The sequence below is a fragment of the Orcinus orca genome, chromosome 13 (genome assembly GCF_937001465.1).
Source record: "Orcinus orca chromosome 13, mOrcOrc1.1, whole genome shotgun sequence".
Taxonomy (NCBI): Eukaryota; Metazoa; Chordata; class Mammalia; order Artiodactyla; family Delphinidae; genus Orcinus; species Orcinus orca.
This window is the reverse complement of record NC_064571.1, coordinates 90479463-90501602: the sequence shown is the minus strand read 5'-3', so window position 1 is coordinate 90501602 and position 22140 is coordinate 90479463. Positions and strand designations below refer to the sequence as shown.

At 53.5% G+C, this 22140-nt stretch overlaps 1 protein-coding gene across 19 annotated transcripts in view; it reads right to left on the bottom strand.

Annotated features, from left to right (window-relative positions):
- The window catches only part of MYT1L (myelin transcription factor 1 like), a 406245-nt gene that overhangs the window by 47820 nt on the left and 336285 nt on the right, over nt 1–22140 (bottom strand). The window contains exon 20 of one of the 19 annotated variants that reach the window (XM_049695868.1): nt 19842–21599. The exons of 17 other annotated variants lie outside the window; for them this stretch is intronic. In XM_049695868.1, coding sequence (XP_049551825.1) covers nt 21536–21599 — 64 coding nt within the window. In that variant the 3' untranslated portion in view covers nt 19842–21535. Of the gene's footprint in view, nt 1–19841; nt 21600–22140 lie in introns of those variants that run through there. One more of the 19 variants, XM_049695869.1, reaches the window with a different exon arrangement.

Below are 22140 nucleotides of genomic sequence, written 5' to 3'. Positions count from 1 at the left end.
ACAACCCGTGTGGTCCTGACGTGGTGACCCCGTGTGCAGGTCTGGAATCGGGAAGCTTCGTCCCTCTGAGGAAGAGCCCAGAATAAGTCAGAATGTTCCTGGGAAAGTCCAGAAGGAGAGGCCTGACACGGTGGGGACGGGCAGACAGAGGAAGAGAGAGGAGGGCGGAGGTGGGGAGGAGATGCTATGCAGGGTACGAACGGCCCGGGATCCCGGACACGCCTGTGTCCAGCCCAGGGCTGCCGTGGGTGGTCAGGTAGGGGGCCCGGGGGGCCGGGCGGACACTGTCCTCTCTCTGACCTCCGCACGTCTGGGCGCGGCGCACTGTTCGCGGGGGGGGAGCACGGAGGGGAGCCTCTGCTTCCTTAGGGCCACTGAGCCCATGAGCAGGCGTCCGCACCAGGCACCTGCTGGAAAAGGTGTCGGAAGGGCAAGTAGGGAGAAGTGGCTGGAGTGAAGGGAGAGAGAGATGCCGAGAAGGACCGAGCTGAGGTGAGCCGATGGCGTGAGTGAGACGCGGCCGCCCCGTGACCCGCCACCCTGATGGGCCGCCTCCCCCGAAGCCAGGCTGTGGGCCCAGCCATGGACCCCTGCGTCCCGAAGACGCTGGCACTGCACAGCCTCCTGGAGGGAAGGTCCTCCAAGTGTTCTGAGGGCGACGAGGTTTTGAGGCCTCGAGCCAGGTCACCTGGGAAAAAGGACGAGCACTTGGAAACATCTAGCTCGGAGAAGACTCTAGGAAAACAGTCCTGCACTAGAAAACCCAAGAGGCTTTCTTGAGAAGCATGGACCTCTGGCTCCGAACTTGCAAGAAGAGCTTTCTCAGGGGGCTGCTGTAAGCACAGGCGCTCCTGGGGGCCGGAGTGGCCACGGGGAGCAGAGGGACCCCCTGGGCGGGCTAGGCTGGGCCTGCCCGCGACCGTCCTGAAGGCCCCAGGGCCGAGGTCCCAGGTTTCCTCCACGGCCTGGGACGGCCCAGAGGGGCTGCGAGTGTCCACCCCTCAGGGAGGCCAGGTCCCCTCTGCAGGGGTTTCCAGGGGGCCAGCCTCTCTCCAGGTGATTGCACACTCAGGGGAGGTCTTCTCCAAGCCCCTGGCAGGAGGACCCAGGTCTGGGTCTCCTGGGACCCCTGCCCCGGGCTGCCCGTCTCCACCCACTCCTCTACACCATCTCCTCTGTCTGCCTGAGCCACAGTCCCACCCCCGTGGGAGCCTGCGCTCCCTAGCACAGCCCCCAGGTGCAGATCCTTCAGTCCTCCCGGGCGTCACGGGGTCTTCCCGGGGTCTGCCAGGGGTCTTCCCGGCCACGCCTCCCGAGAGCTGCCCCCTCCTCTGCCCCCGGGTTCCCTCAGCACGCGGAAGCAGGGCGCTGTCCTCTGTGTTCCTGTCTCTTGCCAGTCTCAGGGCCCAGCAGCTGGCGCCCGCCCTCTTGGGCTCCGCGTGCGTGGCTCAGGTGGACGTGGCGAGGGGGCCGTCGGCGGCCGGTCCGTGCGGCGCTGCTGTCCTGCTCGAGTTTCTGATTAGCAGACCAGGTGCTGGGCGTCCCGGCGCTGGTGTGGATGCTTCGGTGTGTGGGCGTGTGGGCTCGCGGGGCCTGTCCCAAATGCCCTTCCTGGTCTCAGCCAGGGGACCATTCAGCCGTGGCTCAGGGAGCGAGCCCATCCTCCACCTAAGCGCCGGCTTTCTTTCCAGCCAGAGCTGGCGAGCTGCCTGATCCTGTCCTCGGTCCGTGGGCCCTGGCACTGCCCACCCATATCCTGTCCTCGGCCTGTGGGCCCCGGCACTGCCCACCCGGCTACTCTCGTGGGGGAGGAGGGCTGAGGATGCTTTCTGGGGGGCGTCAGCCTGCTGACCAGTGAGGCTGTGGCACTGACCAGGTCACAGGTCGTGAGCATCTTTGTGTGCGGCGCTGGGTGGGGGACTCTGTGCCGAGGAGAGGTGAGCCCAGCACCCAGCACCCGGTCCCTCCCCTGACCCCGGCCCTGAGGTCCAGCTCTGAGACAGAGGAGGGACAGATGGACGGTGCCCAGCAGCACTCAGGACCCTCGTCAGGAGGAAAGAACCGAAGTAACACAACTTAGCTGGTTTCTTTTTAAAGGTGGGCTGGGCCACAGGAATCCTGCGTCTCTGGGAGGCTGCTGGCCTTTTGCCCCTGGCGCAGAGGACAGGCCCGGAACCCACTTAAGCTTCAGTGCAGTGTGGTTGGTAAGAATGGCCACTCTCACTGACCCCCATAGTCCCAGGCCATTGCAGGGCGAGTGCCAGCGGCCACTAAGGCCTGCATGAAGCAGCGGATGGTCCAGCTGCTCGCCTAGCCTCCCCAGCAGCCCTGGGTGCTGGGTTCTGCTACCTTCACCCAATCTCACAGACGAAGCAGGCACAGAGGTGCCGGGATCGGCCCCAGGCTGGGCTTGGGTGCCAGCTGCTGGCTCGAGGGCCAGGGGGTTTAACCTGCAGCTGGTCGGATGGGATGGGCTTATGGGACCAGCTGCTGGCTCGAGGGCTAGGGGTTTAACCTGCAGCTGGGCTGATGGGATGGGCTTATGGGACCAGCTGCTGGCTCGAGCGCCAGGGGGTTTAACCTGCAGCTGGGCTGGGCTTATGGGACCGTGGCAGCAGGCGCCGACGGAAAGGTAAGAAAGGACACACTTGAGGGATGCTCGGAGTGAGCCTGGGAGGGCAGCCTGGGGTCATGTGGGGATGAGCACAGGAAGGGGGAGGGGAAGCAGGGAGGGTTGGGACCTGGTGGGCGACGGGGAGGGACCCCTCACAGCAGGCACAGTCATGTCCCCTGGACCAGTCACTGGGTGAGAGAAACGGAGGTGCAGGTGCAGGTCTCGCCCTCCAGGCCTGGGCAGGCTCATGGGAGGTGTGGGCAGCAGCCCCAGAGAGTCCACATGCACGGCCACCGGTGCGAGCTCGGTCCGGATGCCCCTCTGCTCGGCTCACAACAATCTCTGTGCCTGTTTCCTCCTATCACAGGGTCTGGTTCAGACGCGTCGGGTCCTCCTGAGCGCTGATCACAGCGGGGACAGGGGTCCTCATCCTGGGGTGTGGCATTCTGCCCGGGGCGCGTCCCAGGTGGCGCCTGGCTGTCCTGGGAGCGGGCCGCAGGCTGCAGGGGCCTCCGTGGACAGTTCCGCTCTCACACCCAGGACGCCGCACGGAGCTGTGGGCAGGGAGCTGAGCTCAGAGGCACAGGTGCTCGTGAGAGAGATGAACAGACCCCAGATCCGGGTCACTGTGGACGCATCGCCACTGCAGATTCTCCATTATTACGTGCACGGAAAACTCTTCCAAATGAAACCGTGTTGTGCCGTCTGCCGATTGTGGAAAAAGTAAATGTCAACAATATCGATGTGTGTTTAACGGAAGGCAACCTGGATCTGAGTTTTAAGAAAATCATTTAAAAATATGGATGTTCCAGAGCATATTTTAATGGAAACGTCACTTGCCCAAAACCAAAAATGTGTTTCATAGGAAATGAATCACATTTAAAAATGATTTTTGTTATGTAAGCTGTAAAGAAAGAATCAGAATTATTTTTTGGAAAAAGGAAGGAAGGAAAAAGAGAAAGAAGGAAAGGAGAGGACATTTTTAACTGGGAACATTTAGAGGACTAGAGGACTGCAGTAATTTTTAATTTTCCCGTTTCATCAGCAATTGTGTGGGGAGATCTCTCGGGGGCGGGGGGGGGGCATCCTTCAGCGCAGAAGTCAGGGCGAGTGTCACCAAGCTGGGAAGAAGGCTCTCTGGAGGACATTCCGTCCCCCCTGCAGCACTGCCCTTCCCCACGCCGCGGCACTACAGGGCTGCCCGACACTGGGAGGGACCACAGGATGAGGGAGGGAGTTGCTATGGCAACTCCCTCCCTCAGCCATCCGCATGGTGCCACAGGTTCTCTGTGTGCAGGAGAATTGGGAAAACCTGGTTCTGAGCAGAGAGAGCCGAGGGGGAGGCTGCCCCAGTGGCTGGGGAGAGGTGGGGTTGCCGGGGAGGCAGGGAAGGCCTTTCACAGGGTAGGGCTCAGCTCAGCCAGCCTCTCGCCCGGATGGCAGCACATGACCAGAGCCAGGACTGTTGGGACCCACACACTGGCCTTCAGAGCTTCAGGACCCAGGGCTCTGAGGACCTGGAGGGCCGGGGGCCTCCCTGCAGCCGGCACCCCTCGGGGCCACCTGAGTGACAGTGACTCAGAGCTCGGTTAGCACTTCTGTGTCCCAGGACATAGATCAGAGTCCTGTGCTGCTACCATCCCTTCCCTTCAGGCTACGAAGGACGACACATTGGGCTGGGTGCGCACGAGTGTGTGCACCACACCCACAGGCTCATGGAGGACAAGCTCGCGTGGGGCTGAGGGGAAGCGTCTTCTCTGCAGATGGGAGGACCACGGCGTCCCCGGGCTCTGTGGCCTCTGTGCTCCACAGCGGGGACCTGCGCCCACCAGGCTCTGACAGGTCCCTCCTCTTGTCAGCCCTCCCCAGACTTACCCCATGGCTGCTGTCTACCCGGGTCTAGAGATAAAAGATCTAGGGTCAAAAAAAGCCACGTGACTAGTCCAGGATGCCCGGCTAGTAAGTGGCCAAAGAGGGCTGTGACTCTAATTTCCACGGACCCGGAGCCTGTGTTTGCCTCGTTATGTGGCAAGGACACTCATTTCTTATACCAGGAAAAGAGCTCTCGACCTAATAAGCTGTTTAAATTTAAAGGACATGAAAAATAAACGAACGTCATCCTTTGCTTGTCGAAGTAAAAATAAACGAACGTCATCCTTTGCTTGTCGAAGTAAAAATAAACGAGCTTCATCCTTTGCTTGTGGAAGAGGCCGTGGGGGGCCTGGCACATTCTCGCCTCACATGCTTCCAGGCCGAGGTGTCAAGCACGGGGGTTGTTTCCTCCACCTGCAGGACGCCAGTTCTTACAGAGGCTCCCGGACATACTGAAGCCCAGTCATAAGACTTTGTTCACTGAGGTGATTCACTGAAATTATTTCCTGGCCCAGAGAAGGCTGGCTCCCTTGCCAGAAAAGCGCCGTGAATTCCAGGAAGTCCTCTCGCTCTGTCACCATTGGCTGCCTGGGGACTGGCCTTTCTCGGGCTGTTCTCAGCTCCACTCCCCTCTGTTGGACGACGGACATGGAGAGGTCACGGCCTTTCCACCTCCTGGGGGTCCCCAGAGAGAAGCAGCCTCCCAGCTCCACGGGGCCCCTCCCGGGCTGCGCCAGGAGCCTGCTGTCCGCTTGGCTGGGGGGGCGGGGGGGCTTTACCTCCGCAGAGGGCTGCCGAAGCAACCCAGCCCTCACCTCTGCCTCCCGCAGCGCTCCAGCTGTCTTTGGACCAGACCAGCCACGGGTAGGAGACAATGAAAGCAGTTTTCTTCTCCTGGACCTGGGCGCCAGCCTTGCCTCGGACGCAAGTCCACCGTCAACTCTGAATCACCTGCTCTGGTGGGATTCTGACAGGGGCACTTTCCATGACTTTTATCTTTCATTATCAGCGCCTACCACACACCAGAGACGCCAGTCACGTCGTTTTCTCCTCTAGTTTATGGGCGATTGGGCTGAAATCCTGTGTGTGCCAAGAGCGGCTTGGAAATTTCAGCTGAAGCGCGATGCTCCAAGTCGCGCAGTATTGGAACTGTTTCCTGTTGGTGGAATAGTTTCCAGCGTGTGGAAACCCATTCCCCCAAGCTATCCCTGGGTTTCAGATGGTCGTTTCTCCTCCTCTGGTCTTACCATTTTATTCACCGTGCCCTCTGCTAGAGCTGTTTGTTGGTGAAATGGATACATTTGGCATTTTGAGTCTGCACTGAAGGGCAAGGAAAGGGCAGCAAATGGCTATTAGAGGAAACCAGCAGGTGAGGAGGTACCAGGTACAAGGTGGCCCCTCGTTAATCCTGCAGCCCTTCTGGTTTCTGGAGTCAGTGAACCTGCTTCCCAAAGAGCGTAATTTAGCCTCACCCAAACTCGTTATTTTGATGAACTGAAAACCACATGCCTTGGAGTCTCAATGGGACCCTCCTCTATTAGGCGACTTCCTTAACCCCGAAGGCCGACCCCTTAAAGCGATTTGGAAATCTGGACGTGCCCCGATGGAGGGGCTGCTGGGGGGCTGCTGGAGGGGACACCGGCTGGGCCGACGGGTCCTGGTCCGATAGCTGAGTCTCTTTGTGATGCTGGGAAGGTCGCTCAGCCTCCCTGCCCCCACGCCCTGCCCTGTAGGAGGGTTGTGAGCACCCCTCCTCTGCTGAGCTCAGCACCCCCCAGCCTTGCACCAGGCCCAGACGCAGCGTGACCTCGGGGGGCCCACGCACACCTCCTGTGAGGTCGGCGGAAGACGTCACCCTCACTTTCTCTAGATAAGAGAACTGAATGTCAGAAGTCTATTCAACTCACTGAAGGCCACGCAGCCAGACAGAATAAAGGATCTGAGCCGACGTTCTGTGGCCCCAAGTCCTGCTCCCCCCGCCTCCATCTCACCTGGCCCAGACGCACCGCCGGCCTTGCACCCTGAAAGCGGCTGCCTTCCCTATCTGTCTTCAGCTTCCCAGGGCCGCCATGGATGCCGAGATCATCGGTTGTGCAGATGAAACGACAGCAGAGCATTTGGAAAGAACTCAAGGGCCAGAAAGTATAAGACGCCATGAAGTATATGAGGACTTGAGATTTAAAGCAAGGCCATCACTTCTGATACCAGGAATTAACATCAAAGCCTCCCTGAAGATCACGCCCGAGACAGAAGTTCAGGAAGAGTCAAAATGGGTTTGCATGAGGCGAGGTATTTGTGGAAAAGCTACAGCCCGGTCCGTGATACACGGGCTGATAACTAGTCCAGGGGACGTGGGTGCGGCCTCACCCCGGTGGAGCCGGCATGTAACTAGGAAAGCTGAAATGCTATCTGTCGTAGACTAGACTGCCTAGGACAGCGGGATCTAGTCTGCTTCAGATCTACGAAACGGGGAGAGAAGAAAGAGAGGGTTCCTCAATATCTCTGGCACTGTTCTGACCCACAACGATGCCCAGGGAATAACAATGCCTCTGTTTCCACCACGTGCTCATCTTAAAACACATGTCATCCAAAAAAGGCAAGGGAACTGCAGCAAGTATTCAAGGCACATTGGAAAGTAAAGAAATGACAGAGAAAAAGATGATCAAAATATGCCAGTTGGGAAAATGTTTTAGAATTCAGAAAGTGGGGAGAAGAGAGTGAAATTAGTAAGGGGGTGAGATCTGATGTGAGTTTGATGGGCTGATGGACATTTTTATTTGATGATTTTAAACCTGATTTGCAAGTCTGATATGAGCATTTTAAAATAACACCATATTAGACAAGAGAGAGAAAAAGACATATTAGGAAAATGCAATCCTTTTATCTTTGAAATATTTTGATCTTGGTTGTTGGAGTTTCAAACATAAGAGGCTGCGTTTCATTCATTTGTTGCTGGAATTGGGTCAGACTTTGGGGGTCGATTATCTTTGTCTTTCTTCCCCTGACCTCCCTCACCCCCAACCCAGCTGGCCTCACGTCTGCGGAGGCACCTTGGCCTGGCCCACCAGGCCCTCATGGGCCGTTCCTGCTTTCCTGTTTCCTCTCAGGCCTCAGGCCTTCATGAAGAAACTCTTCTCTGGGAGCCGGCGCTGTCCGGAGACCTCTGCAGACAGAAGCCCGTCTCGTCCTTACCGTGAACCATCAGGTGGCTGTCCGCATTGCCCGGCTCTGGATGTAGACGGGAGAGGGCGGCAGGGCTGAGCCCTGGAGTCAGGAGGCCTGCTGGGGGTCCTCACTGCTAAGCCCTGGCCCTGCTCCTGAGTCCCCGGAAGGGTGCCCGGGACCACCCAGAGGTGGGAGGAGGTCACCTCTTGACGCTTACTGCCCTTCCTAGGTCGCACTTGTGCAAACCCGAAGGTGTGAAAGTGTCTCCTGGTATCTGAGGGGCCTTTATCAGTGCAACTCGAATGTTCTGCCTGGACTTTTAAAAGGGTTTTTACAAAGAAAGCAGTTAATCGACAGACCTCAGATACTCACAATGAAGCAATAAACAGGATTTTAAATTATTTCTACTTAACTTAAAAACCGGCTCCATTTGAGAGCCCCGAGGAACTTAAAGCCAGAGACAGGCGTTTTCAAGGGCGAAAAAACCTTGTCATGACATGACACGGGGAGAAAAGCAGAAACACCTGAGAGAGACGGCGGAGACCCAAGTACACGGCGACAGCGTGACCGAGTCACCGCGGGATGATTCCGGCAGGAAGGTGTGGCTCAGACCTCCCTGTGGAAAGAGGCCAGAAGTAGCAGCTATGACTGGAGTCACTTCACTTCACCAGGGACGTGTCCAGTGCCGAGCGTGGCCCAGGCCCCGGGCCAGGTGCTGCGCTTGCCCCCAGCCCAGCCCTTCTGAGCCCACCTGCCCGTGGCCCCCAGGGAGCCCTGACCCCATGCGGCGAGAGGGCTAATCTGAAAACACAGCCCATTCCACTTTAAAACCAACAAACCTAAATGCAAAGTCCAACGAATAGGTACACATTCCTTGGGAGTCAAAAACTTTGGAGAAGAGAGCACACGCAAAGTTAGATGGCCGAAAAACGTACGAGCTGAAAGTCTCGGAAAGGACAGATCTCTTCAATCTAACACGTCACAGGTGCTGGAGAGAGACCGCCAGGGACGGCCAGAGATGGCAGAGGGGTGGGGTCTATGGGGGGGCTTTGCAGGAAGAGAGAAGCTACAGTCAGGAGGGAGGGGGTGGGGGGGACCACGGGAGGCGCCCCGATTCCTCCGGCGAGAGGATAAGCATCTCACTGCCTTCCACAAACAGCCATGTCTTGAAAACAGGTAAAACTCACTTTCTTTTTTTTAGACAAGTTTTAAACGTGGGGTGGGTAGACGTGGAACGATGCAAGCTGTCCCTTCCTGTAAGTCTTAGGTCCCCAGCTGTAAAGGGGTTGTCTGCGCCCCTACGCGCTGCAGACGAAGTGGCCTGGCGGTCGGGAGAGAGAAGTGCTTCTTCTTCCCCTTTTCAGAGTTGTGCTCAGGCCCTCCAGCTCCACTGACCTGTGGCCAGTGCTGGCCGGGCCTGGCTCTCGTCCTCCACACCCACCCCTGCCCCCCGCCCAACAAGGACGCTGCGAGTCTGCGCAGGGCTCAGGGCACAGCTGACGGGCAGCTTGGCCTCCCACTGGACAGTGATGCTGTTTCCTCCCCGGCTTCCCATCCAGCGACCAAGAAGGTATGTCTTTCCTCCATTACTCACTCGGAAATCGCCGTCCTGGTGCAGGAGACGCCGCGTGCGTCCGGCAAAACGCGTCCAGGGCCACACCATGCATGCGCCACCAGGCTTTCACCTCCACACGGCCCTGCCACTGATGCCGCCCACGTGCAGCTCTGTCGCCTGCACAGAGGTGACCTCATAGAGTCACCACTCCTCTATGAGTCTCCTCATAGAGCTCGCCCGCCACCACTGCCTCCTTTGCACCCAGGGCAACAGTGTTTCCGAATTCAACGGAACCTTCCAGGTCATCTGGCCGAATCCCCTCCCTCCACAGTGGAGGCCTGGGGCTCGGAGACGTGGCCGCATCTGCCCAAGGTCACCTGGCTGACCTGTCTGCAGACCCCACTGCTTTCCCTCCGCAGTTCTCCCTGCAGAATTCCTGGGCTCTTTACCAGGCTGTGTTGTACAAGTCATCTTGTTCTGATTCGTTGACTGATTTACTCAACGGCTTGGGTTCCCAGCGCAGTGCGAAGTGCTATTGAGAAGGAGCTGGACGCTGAAGGCCCGAGGGGTGCCCTCAGGAACCTCTGCTCTGTGTCCGGTCCAGGTGACCACACAGCCACAGCGTAAGATGGGACATGATGTCTGCAGAAAGAAGCCAGGGCGCCGGCGTCGTGTCTGTGGGATCTAAGCCCAGGGGAGGGGATTAGCCAGCTCAGCGAAGGGCTGACCTGGCTCCATGGCTGGGCTCCTGTAGACGGTGGATTTGGATCGAGAGGAGGGTCAAGGAAGGTCACCTCAAGGCAACGTGCCTGCTTTGCAAAGGGCCAAGAGGGGGAGGGCACCAGAAAGTTCTTGCACCATGAAGTATGCATACATTGTAGACAGTTACTTGAAGAATTAAGAAATATGCATCTCAGGATCTCTCAAGCCATCTTTAAGCCTCAAGGTGAAACAGTCTGCAAATCTACGTTCAAGGTGAAACCAAGGCTAGTCTCCCATGAAAGTACATCCAGCTTCACCGTCCTCCCTCCCTGCCCGACGCAGAGCTGGGGGTCACCCGCCCTAAGTGTGGATGTGATCCTCACGGCAAGAGTGGAAGCAGCACCGTTTGATAATCAGATCATTGCCGGAAACAGCTGCTCCGAAAGGCCCTCGTTTTCACACTTTCCCAACCTTCTCCCAGTGCGTCAGTTCAGCCGCAGCCTGACTTATCCAAGGAGCCCGGCAAGAAGAGTGAGCATCAGGGGAAAGTGGGCAGGTGAGCCCCTACCCCGATGGATGGAGGTCCTGTCGCTCTGACAACGTGTTAAGGAAAAAACGCCTCACCACAGTCACATTTAAACGGTCCCCAGTGGTTACACCATCTTCACAAGTCAGATATACTATCTCCTTTTTGAAACGTGTCCCGTGCAAACACAGCCCATGGTGCGATCTGTGGGCTGGCTGCCACCGTCAGTAAGTGGGAAATCCTAGGTGCTGCCCCATTCTGCTGGGAGGAAAGGGGCCTGCCAGACGTCGGAGGGAGCGTATTTTTGACGGACTTGGAAGTTTTGTGATCATTTCCCTTTCCAGGAAGTGATCAGGTTACCCCGGGGCTCCTCCCACTGAGGTCAAACAGGAGACCCGGAGGCTGGGCTGTGGCCTCGGTCCTTGTTCTCCGCCGACACTCACTCCCGGAGATTCATTCTGCTAGTCGAGCAGCTTTCATCGCCATGTGTATGTCGGCGACCTGCACATCCAGGGTTCCAGCCCCCGTCTCTCGCGAACTCTGTGGGTGCTCACACGACCCTCTCCTGACCGCCTAGGACATTCGACCCTCCACAGCCTGGCCCACTCCCCCCCCACCAACCCCCGACTCCCCCGCAGGCTCCTCCTGTTTTCGGAAACTGCAGGTGCTGGGGGCACCTTTGGGTGGCGCGGATGCTCTCACACTCACGCCACATCGCGTTCCTCGGGCAGAGCCCCCAGGTTCTGACCGCTCCTGCAGCTGCTGTGCTCCTGACCTCGCCTGTGGGATCATCTCCAACCCGGAGGGTCGCCACGGCTTCCCAATGGGCCTTCCTGACCTCCTCTTGGCAGGAACTGGAGCGATGAGTCGAAGACGTCAGGTGATGTCTCTGCTGTGCCGAAACCCAGCCCCCTCAGAGTGGAGATCAGAGTCCTGCCAGGTCCTGCAGGCCTGATGGGATCTGATCCCTGACGCTCTGCTTCACGTTCTGGAACCTTCCCCTGGCTGTCCCTCCTCGGACCCCCAGGCGTCCCTGCCAGCATGCGGGGGCCGTGTTCCTGCTGTTTCCCCACACACGGGGTTTTACACGCAGACCCCAGGAAGAACACACGCCCTTAGCCTGTGGTCCTTGTTTCAGGCTCAGCTGTGGGAGCTGTCGGGTCCGTAAAGTGATCCGTATACGCGCAGAGCTCGTCACCTCACCTCACAGGGTACCCTCCCCTCCCGTCTGTGATCCACCCGAGATCCTAACTGGGCAGAGACGCCCTTGTCGGCTCACGGGGCCGAGGCCAGCGCCAGCCGCCCGCGTTCCCGGGGCTTGGGTCTGTGTTTGCTCGTCGTTCCAGGCCAAGAGGGAAGCTACAGAAACATCCCCTCCCACCCCAGGAATATTATGCAGCTATTAAAGATTCCATAACCCACACAGTACACAAAGAAGCAGGCTTCAAGATCCTCGAGGGATATGATTAATAATATAATTAATAATAATTAATATTTATCAGATGAGATTATACATAATTTTTCTTCCCCCACTTTCTCAAGTTTTGGAGCGTATAGTAGCTTTGTTTCCAAAAACGTCATTTAAAAATGCCCTGGTCTTGTTAAAATCACACCCTCCCCCTCTTCGCCAAGAGCCCCCTTACACGTGCCAGTGATGGGCGATTGCACATCACAGTGCAATTCACCTCAACAGAGGGCATGCGCGTAGAAAGGCACCACCACTACCTGACCACAGGAGGACAAGAGCGGAGGGGATGCGAAGCCGCCATCCATGCGCCCGTGGCGGGGGTGTGGAGCAGGGAGGTGCGTGGCCCTGTCCCGCCGAGGCCAAGACGGAGCTGCCCTCTGTGGCCCTGGGGTTGAAAGCGAGCTAAAGAAGCCACCAATTTGAGCCCCGGACTGTGCGCCATACGCTGTGGTGGTTTCCTCAGGATCCGGCCGCTAATGCTACCTGGGATGGGGAGGGCCTGAAGGTCACTTCCGTGGGGCAGCATTCCCCACAGGTAAAGGATAATTAAGGGCAGAAGCCAGCTTGAAAGAGAAGTATTCCAGCTCCTAGTGGAGAGCAGTCTTCTAACGACCTCGGTGCCCCAAGTATTAATAACGCATACGCTAATTATAAGCCAGATTATTTAGTCCTCAGGGGCCTAAGCAGCTCTCTTTGCGACACCTGCTTAACTAGACTGGAATCTCTGTACAAGTTGGAAAGTAATAAAGTCAAACATATTTTTAAAATAACATAACAGAGGCTCTCCACTACCTTGTATTGAATACGGCCCGAATGGTCCGAAACAATGAGGTTTTGGGGTAACATGCAAATATTCTATTCTGAAAACACACTGTGAAGCTTATGTAATATTTAGTCTTAATCTGTCTATAAATGGCATTAAATTAAAAAGAGGACAGCATGTAAATATAAAAGGGCTACCTCTCTGTCAATGGCTGAATAATATAACAAAAATGTTGAGGACACAGACGCTAAAAAAAATCATAAACTTTTCAGTTGTAGGACTAAGATATTCCTGAATGTGTATTAAAATGTAGTAAGACTATATATGACGAACAGTATCCGTGAAGTCTAAGGTTCCATGTGGACTGTCCACTAAGGATGTCCGCTTGACAGCGTGGCTACTTGAATCTGAGCTCAGAAAACGAAGTGCAATTAGAAATGCGCTCCTCAGCCCCAGTGGCCTCGCGCGCTCCGCAGCCACGTGGGGCTGAGGCTGTCCTCAGGGCATCCCCATCACCCCACAGAGTGCTGCTGGACAGTCGTGTACGTTAGAAACTCATTTTGTGAAGCCAGATCACATTTGCATTTTGATTTTTAAGAAAGTATTTGCACTTAAGTTTTTGTTTCCTTAAAAAGGTCAGGTAAGAGTGGGAGTTCTCGTCTCTCTCTACTATCCCAATATTCTCCAATTCTCTTTGAAGGTAGCAGGATTATTGTGGACAGAGAACAGGGTTAAGCACACGGACCACCTGCAGACAGCTAAGCAGAATCCGCAGGTGTCTGGAACACGTCTCTCTTTGTACAAATGCAAAAAAGAGAGAATGGAATAGAAGGGATGTGATTTTCCTTGAATTGCGGCTCCTGGAAGATCAGGGATCACGTTTAGGGACAAGTACACAGGTACGTTACACACACAGACGGGTCAAATGCGCAGACAGGTGGGATCACTCCCTACAAGCATCCGGGCTCCCCGGCCGGCCTCGGCCCATCAAACGCCCCCTTCACCCGCTCAGAGCCGGTCTTTCCAATCGAGAAAGAAACCCAAAGAGGATGGTTCTCTTCCCTGAAATCGCTAGCACAAAATGCCCTCCGAAATCCTCGCTGGTAACTTCCCAAAGGGAACGTCTGCTTTATTTCCAGATTCGCTCATTTTGCTCGAGGAAACTCTAAATTAGTGAAGTGTTTACGGGAATAAAACCTCAAATTTACAATTAAAGGCCAACGTAACCTGCTCCTGGCTGGTCAGACCCTCACTTCCTTCACAGAAGCAGCTTCTCCGGTAGCTCAGGGCCGGGGTGGTGACCAGCCGCTGAGCTTGAAGGAAGACCATTTGTCAGAACTGCCCCAGAGGAGCCCAGAATGAAGTGAAAATGGGACCAGATTCCCAATAATCAGGAAAGACCAAATTTAACTGGATGTAATGCATGGAGAGGACTCAGCCAGTTCAACACGTTTTATGAAGGGCCAGGTGTCTGGCTTTGAATCCTGGCCTGACAACACAGGCAGCAAAATCCATGCATTCACATAAGTGTGTGTTTACACATTGACACACAGCATATTTAAATACATATGTACATACATTTAAAGTGCCTTTAAAATGGCATATTTAAAATCTTCAGGAAAACATTTTTTTCCTTCGTTCACATGCACCAGATATGCTGTATGGTTTAGATTCTCAACTGTATAAAGAAAGGAATTTTGCAGTTAAAAAATAAACTTATTCAAAGAGTCATTTTCAAATAGTTTGTAGTAGGTGGATTATTTTAGTTTGGATTAGATGACAAATTGTGCTCTATTTATTTAGAAAGAGTATCATTCAGTACTGTCTGGTACCTGTATTAAAATTTCACCATTTCAAAACGGAGGAATGGAATGCTAAGAAATATTTCGTAAGGAAGGCCTTTTTCGTGGCCTTGTTCTGGATTTAAAACCTTCCCCAAGTTTTTCACAATAAAAAACATGAAAATCTCAAGGCCAGCTTTAAGTTAGAAATCCAGCCCCATCCCCGGGAGGGCTTCCTCTCAGGACAGACACAGTGGCCACTGCCAGCTGGTCTTTAAATGGCCAGTGTATAGACTGTTCAGGTGACAGGACAGATTGGTTTAGCCCAGAAGACAGCAAGTAAGGCAGGTTGAAGGTGAAATGAAACACGGATGCCCGCTGAATCCACACTTGAGGTAACAAAGGACGCTGCCCCTCCAGGGCCGGGGAGCAGGGGTTGCCGCAGTGAAAGCCCTCGACGGAGCCCCAGGAGGATGGTTCAGCCCGACAGAGCTTTTACACAAGACTTTAGTCAGTTTGTGACTTGGCTGATCGGGGATCTGGTCCGCATTCATCGTGTTTCATTTAGTTTCAATGAAAATGGGTGACGAGGCACCAACGAACGACTTAAAAATTCAGTTTCCACGAGCCGACGAAGCCCAGATTTCACGGCAGCCTTCCGGCCCACCCAGCAAATCCCTCATTTCGAGGAGAGAAGGGATCCCTGAGAGCGCAGGGGCCAAGTCAAGGCGCCTTCCCGTGGGGCGGTGCTCAGTACGACAGACCGCCTGCAATGAGCCTTGCTTCGGCCTGGACGGCTGACCCCCCTCTGCTTCCACCCCCAACCGGGCTGAGCGGCGCTCGGGGCTCCAGTCCCCTGCCCGGACCATGCTCCCCGCAGCCGGCTCTGCCCGGCCCCTCGCTGGCCCCTCCGCGGCCCCGACAGCACGGCCTCCTCCCGGCCTCAGTGTGTCCGTCTGCTGCCCGCGCCTGGACCAGCTGAGCTCAGGCACTGGCCCACGACCTCTGCTCCCCAGCCACCCCCCAACCCCGATGGTCGCCTCCCAGGATGCCCTGCACGGGACTGGCCATGGTGCCTTGAGGGCAGAAATGGTGTCTTATCTCTGGGTGCGGATTACAAGTTTTTAAAACGAAAGAATGAAACAGCTCTGTCTATGGTTTTCCAGGAGATGCCCTCTCCCGGATTTTGCTTCCGACTCGAGGCTCAGGGACTTTGCAGAACATCCCTCTTTACTGAGGGGATGTGAGCACAGAGTGGCGGAAATGATTCCCGGGGCAGCAGAATGCCACCCACACGCTGATGGCGACAACCAGATGTGAGAACACCTGTGCACACCTGCATACACTCACACACACGTGCACACACGCACACACATACACACAGGCACTGCAGAAACATGGCAGGGAGAGCCCAGCACACAGGCACCCCTTTCTGCAATCACCGCCCACCCCCAGGGTTCCAACGGATGTAACTGCCGCAGTGTCTTTCTTCTCTTTATTTTTCTTTCTAACTTAAAGGACTTGCTGTAAAGTCCTCCAAAGCCAGGGGCTCAGAAGATTTTGGAGTGAATTAAAGTTCTCCTTATTTCAGGGAGGTCACAGAAGTCATTAAGTAAACGTTAAACTAACGCTTACATTTTCCTCCTTTGAATTCTGCTTAATGTTGTCACGAAACCCAGCAGTTTAACACGAGCTGTGGGACTTGCGTGTGTTGCCGTGGTGACGGTGACAACAACTGAACGTCTACAGTGAGCCGGGTACCAGGACTCTCCCATTTCACAGATGAGGACTTGACACCCCTCTGACGGGAGAGGCCGGTCTCTGTGTTTTGTTTTGCACAAAGAGTCTATTGGTACAAAGCTGTGTTTTGATTAGTCAGTTTTGCACAAAGAGTCTATTGGTACAAAGCTGTGTTTTGATTAGTCCCTCCTACACCTGTGCCTTTCTTTGACGACTGAAGTCTGGTTTTTCCCTCTGCAAACTTCCTCATAACCTGCACCCAAACCTGGAAGATGGTGGAGAATAAACAAACCAAAGACAAACACACCTGGACTGCATGCAAATACTGCCAGAGAACTCTGCAGATGCTTTCGTAAAGCACAGGTCCCTTTATAAAATAAATTAAATATCAACGTTTGTCTGTGTTTTTTGCTTTGTTTTGTTTTTCGTTGATTTGCATGTGAAAATGGTTAAAGGTGATTAAAACATAACCCCAAACTCAAACCCCTCGAACTCTCCCTTAATAATCTGGGTATAGGGACTTCCCTGGTGGCGCAGTGGTTAAGACTCCATGCTCCCAATGCAGGGGGTCCGGGTTTGATCCCTGGTCAGGGAACTAGATCCCATGTGCCACAACTAAGAGTTCACACGCCACAACTAAGGAGCCCGCAAGCCGCAGTGAAGGAGCCCTGGAGTTGCAACTAAGGAGCATGCCTGTGGCAACTAAGACCCAGCACGACCAAATAAATAAATAAATACATATTAAAAGAAGGGATTTAAATAATGTGAGTCTAATGTCGGCTATTAGAAAGAGAAGTAGCAGGAAGGGAGATTCCCGGCGGATCCAGTCACAACAGCAAACTACCCAATGACACTTGGCAGCTGGGCCAGCATCCAGGGAGGGGGGCCCTATGACGCTACATGGCTAAGTCCGCCTGTTCCAGAAACAGAGAGAAGAGCCCAGGCTTTCCCCCAGAACCCTCCCTTAATAAGAAACTCAGTGAACCCAGGCCTGAGCCACACTGCATTGCTTTATTTACTATATGTTTGTGTGTTCATTCGTGGGAGTGGGAGTGTGTGTGAGTGTGAGAGCTTGTGCGCGTGTGTTCATGAGTGTGAGTGCGTGTGCATGTGTGAGAGTGTAGTGAGTGTGAGAATGTGCACACGTGTAAGAGTGTGTCAGCATGTGTGTGAGTGGGTGTGTATGTGATTGTGTGTGCGTGTGTGTCAGTGTGTGTGTCAGCGTGTGTATTTGTATGTGTGAGTGCGTGCGCGAGAGTGTGAGTTTGTGTGAGTGCATGTGTGCGAATCTATGTGTGTGTGAGAGTGTTGTGTGAGACTGTGAGAGTGTGTGTGCGTGCGTGTGTGTGCGCGCGCATGTGAGAGTGGGTGTGTGTGAGTGGGTGACTGTATGTGATTGTGTGTGCGTGTGTGTCCGTGTGAGTGTGTCAGTGTGAGTGTGTTTGTGCGAGCATGTGTGTATTTGTGTGTGTGAGTGCATGAGCATGTGTGTGTGTGCTGTGTGTGTGTGTCTGTGGGTGAGTGTGTGTGTGTGTGTGTGTGTGTGTGTGTGTGTGTGTAACTGGAGTCATCCTCAAACATCCTTATTGTAGAAGTTTTCCTATATTGTGCTCCCCTGAATTTCCTATATGGGACTTATTTTAAATTGACCTTACTTATGGTTAAATAAAAATCTATCTGCCGCAGGCTGTATTTCTTAGGGTATTTTTAGAAAAATGCTGCAGCACAAACTTTATCAACATTTTACAGATGTTGAAATAGAAATTGTGGGACGAGGTTCTTCCTGGGGATGACAAAACCCCTGTGAACAGTTTTCCACGACTGCTGGTCACGTCCCACCTGGAAGTTGAGCTTCACAGGACCCAATGCCCTGTTTAGTCCCCCGTGTGGGTTATGAGAAAACACTGCACGAGACCTAAAGCTAAAAGCTTCAGAGAAAGAAACTCAGAATTTGTACTTTTATGTAGTTAAGTATAAACCTTTAATTCTCCATCGAAAACCAACACCCCTAAAGGGATACTAATTTTGAAACGGTAGCATGAAGTGTGGAAAAGGCGCTTGGGCCAAGTTTGGTGACGGCCACTTACTGACTGAGCTGCCCAACTGCCCGGACTCAGTTTCCACATCTGAGAGGTGGGTCCAAGCCCCCCACCTTCCCAAGGGCCAGGCGCGCAGAGAAGGCCCCGAGCCTCATCTAAATCTCAGGTGTGCGTTGCTCACCGGGTCCCAGCAGGTCGTGTCTATGGTGTGACATGAGCCCCAGATGCCCGAGGCCGGCGCCCTCCTCCCCCACAGACACTCACACGTATGCACCAGCTGTGCTCAGGTGGCCCTGCTGCTGCAGAAGAAAATGATTTTCTAACTGAAAGGAGGGCGTCTGAGGGGTGCTCCTTGAAGTGAAAGATCACGTATCACACGCCTCCCCCAACGTGAGGGCCAGAACCTCAGCGTAACTTCTACTGTAAGGAGTTAACTGTACAGAGGGGTCCACACATCCTTCCACGCAGAGACGTGTCCTCTGTGAAGGCCACAGTCCTCAGTCCACGGCAGTTGTAGTTCACAAAGTCCCCTGGATTTACTACTGTGAACCGGGAAGGCGGAAGATGATAGAAATGAGAATTAGTTCTCAGAACCTGGTATGCACTGCAAGTGGGTGAACTTCCTGCACCCGAAAGAGTGGAAGCTGTGGGCGGAGCGAGGCTCTATTAGACCCTGGTAAATAATCCTCCCGACGCCAGCACGACGTGCATCGCTGAAGAAATAAGCCCTCGGAAATTCTAGAAATAAGGAGCCCTCAGAGAAAAGTCATATCTTGGCCTAAGTTCAAAATCTTAATTCTTTTATTTAAATATAGGTAACCAGGTTTTAAACAAGGTTTTTTTTTTTTGAGTTTGTGGTTAAAATTCCTCTATGTCTAATGTGAAAATACCTGGGAGACATGCCTCGGAAAGACAGAACACACAAGAACGATTTAAATGTCAGAGAACCCAGAGGAGGACCCCACCCACCCCACGAGGATTAAATCAAAGTTCAAAGGTGAAGAAGTAAAGAGAACCAGGGACGGACAATTCCTTCTCCTGCAAGGACCCTCATTAACCACAGGGATTCTGGTTCTATGACAAAGACAGGAATACAAGGGAGAATCTAAATGCGGCCAACTGAGCATGAATGGAAGCCAATTTGGGGGCCTGTTTTTAGAGCTAATTGCCTCTGATTTAAGTCAGTTTTTAACCGGTTTAAACCGGTCATGGAGGTGGCTAAAACACCTACATCCGCCCGTGTCTGTGCTGATCTCGCATCTGGAAGTAGGAAAAAGAATTTCTGGCTGGGAGGGTGTGGTTTCTTAAAAAAAATATAGGCTGAGGATGATGTGATGTGATTTGCAAGTTCTTTCAGGTTGCTACTTCCAGGGGATCTTAGCCAAGGAAACTTTTAGAGAAGAAACTTCCCTCTTGTTAGGCAGAGTCCTCACCAAAAAAAATCACATTCATTTGGACAGTTTCATTCTTTTGTTTTTTTCCTGGCCTGGGGTCTCAGTGAACGTCACAGTCAGGAGTCCTCTGGGGGGGTGGCTGTTCATGGGCGTCTGTGTAGCAGAGACCTCAGCCTGAGAGTCTCTGCTAGTCTCAGGGCCCTGGGTCGCGGTCATCTCGGGTCCCCTCGCCTGCCTCTGGGGCTCCCTCCGCCAGTGCTGTCACCTGCCTCTGACCCAGCCACCAACCTGTTTTCTACGCCAGACGGACCAGGGACAAGAAAGCAATAGTTGCAGAGACTGAATGATATTCACGAACACATTACGTTTTAATACAGGTTCAGTTTACATATTGTACATAATTCGACAACACGATCGGCTTCTTTTTAAGACTATCCCACATGTGCTGTTCTAGATGAGAATGGAGCAAGGTCTTATCCCAGGAAGTTTAAGAGGATGGAGGACCCAAGACCCAGAGTGTATCTGGCAAAACTCGTGTGTCTGAGATCAAGAATGTCCTGTTAACGGCCAACTGACAAAATTCAACCTCAGAAGTGACAGGGGAACATTCCCAGGAGGTTCTATTTCTTAGCTGATGCAGAAGCGAGAAACATTTTTGAGGCAATTGGGACCCACCTCCTAAGGTGTCTCTATGAAGAAGTGGAGATCACTGCATCACACAAGGGCTCTCAATCAGGCAAGAGGCTGTGCAGCGGAAATTGACCAAAGCTGTTCAAATACATATGTAAAGAATAAGCTATTGAGAAGAGCACATGCATGAATTATTCTAGAGAAAGCAGTTGCAAATCCTAAAGGGATTCATCTCTGCTCCTGCGCACAGGAAAGGCTTTGTGACTCGCATGAAAAAGCCATGGATGGAGGGCTGTCATCAATTAAAAGATTAAAGGAAAAAAACCGCATGAAAATATATGGTTCCCTCAGTTGAGAAAGACTTATCATCAAGTAAAAGATGGTCATTTAAACATCAGACTATTTATAGTAGACACGTAAGTGAAACCCCTAGTTTTGAAGATCCAGTCTTAAAAACAAATCATTTCAGAAAATTGGTCAAGTTTGGATTTTCCAGAAAAAGGGTCAATTGAAGTGGGATTCACTTGCTGCAAAGACAAGTTACAGGTGACTGTGGCCTTTAGATCAGCGTAAATCAGGAGAAGCCATCGCCCTCTGGAAGATACTCACCTCCCACCCCGGCCCCCAGGCGGAGGGAGGGAGGGAGGAGGGAACAGACAGCCCGACACCGCCCAGGAGGACGTGAAGAGAACTCGGACACCACTCTGAAGATGCAGATGGTGCGGACCATCACGCCATCTTCCAAGAAGACAGGACAAGAAGAAAGAGTCAGCAGCGGAGGAGAAGCAGGTCTGCCTGGGACTTCAGATCAACACAACCTTCCAAGCCCAAAGTCAGAGGATGCAAAGCCATGAAAACCAGGCCCATCAGAAGCCTACTCTGGTCTCTGGGGTCTGGAGACCACCAGGGAGAAGCCACACCAGATGCAAGTCGTCCACAGGCTGTTTCCCTGTTTACAGCAGGCCTGCTGGAACTGGAGATGGCAAAGCATTCCTCAGCAAGAGAGTCAAAGGGAAGTTGCCACGTTCTGATGTTAGCCAAGTTCCAAGTGCAGTTAACCACGTTTTGATCGTTAGGGGAATATGGTTTCAAGCCGTGGAAAAAGGAGGTCTTAACACAGCGGCCTGGGAGGTTCTTGCTAATTCTGTCCATTTGAGGTTCTAAAAGCTATTTGTCCGTCAGGCACCGCGAGGACGGCTACAGACTTTACAGCTGTTAAGTAAGAGGACGACCTCCTGGTGTTTACACGCCATGAAGAGAACTCCCAGGGTCTCGTGCCGGAAGGGCTAGTTCAGTAGGTCACTGAACATGAGCAGGTGATCTATGGCGCTAGGGCCCTGGGCAGGGATCCTGCAAAAAACGGCACGGTGTGAAATAGAACCCGCACTCTGCGGATGCCCTGGTCCGTCTCGAGGGAGTGGGAGCACGGGGTGGGGTCCTTGGGAAAGGAATCCAACAGGGTCTGAAAACAGAATCTTCTCTGCGTTGGAAATAAAGCCATTTCCAAACAAAATGGAAGCTGAGCAATTTGACGTGATGATTTTTATAACAGGCCAGGTGATTAAAAACAATGATTTGGGAATCTCGATTCTCATTATGTTGCGGAATGTTCAAGTCTTGCCCTTCTTTCCTTATAGACACCTGAATATCCCTTCTAACTAGATGACCAAAGGTCTTAATCTGCTGTCAATGGCTTGGACTGACTTCTTCCAAAACCTGTCTAGTAACTGAATATGGATGTATATATGTGCATATGTATGTGTGTGTGTGTGTGTGTGTGTGTATGTGTGTGTGTGTATGTGTGTGTGTGTGTATACACACACACACACACATACACACACACACACACACAGAAGAAAACCCTTAGTCTGGTGGTGTAAATGTAGCTGAC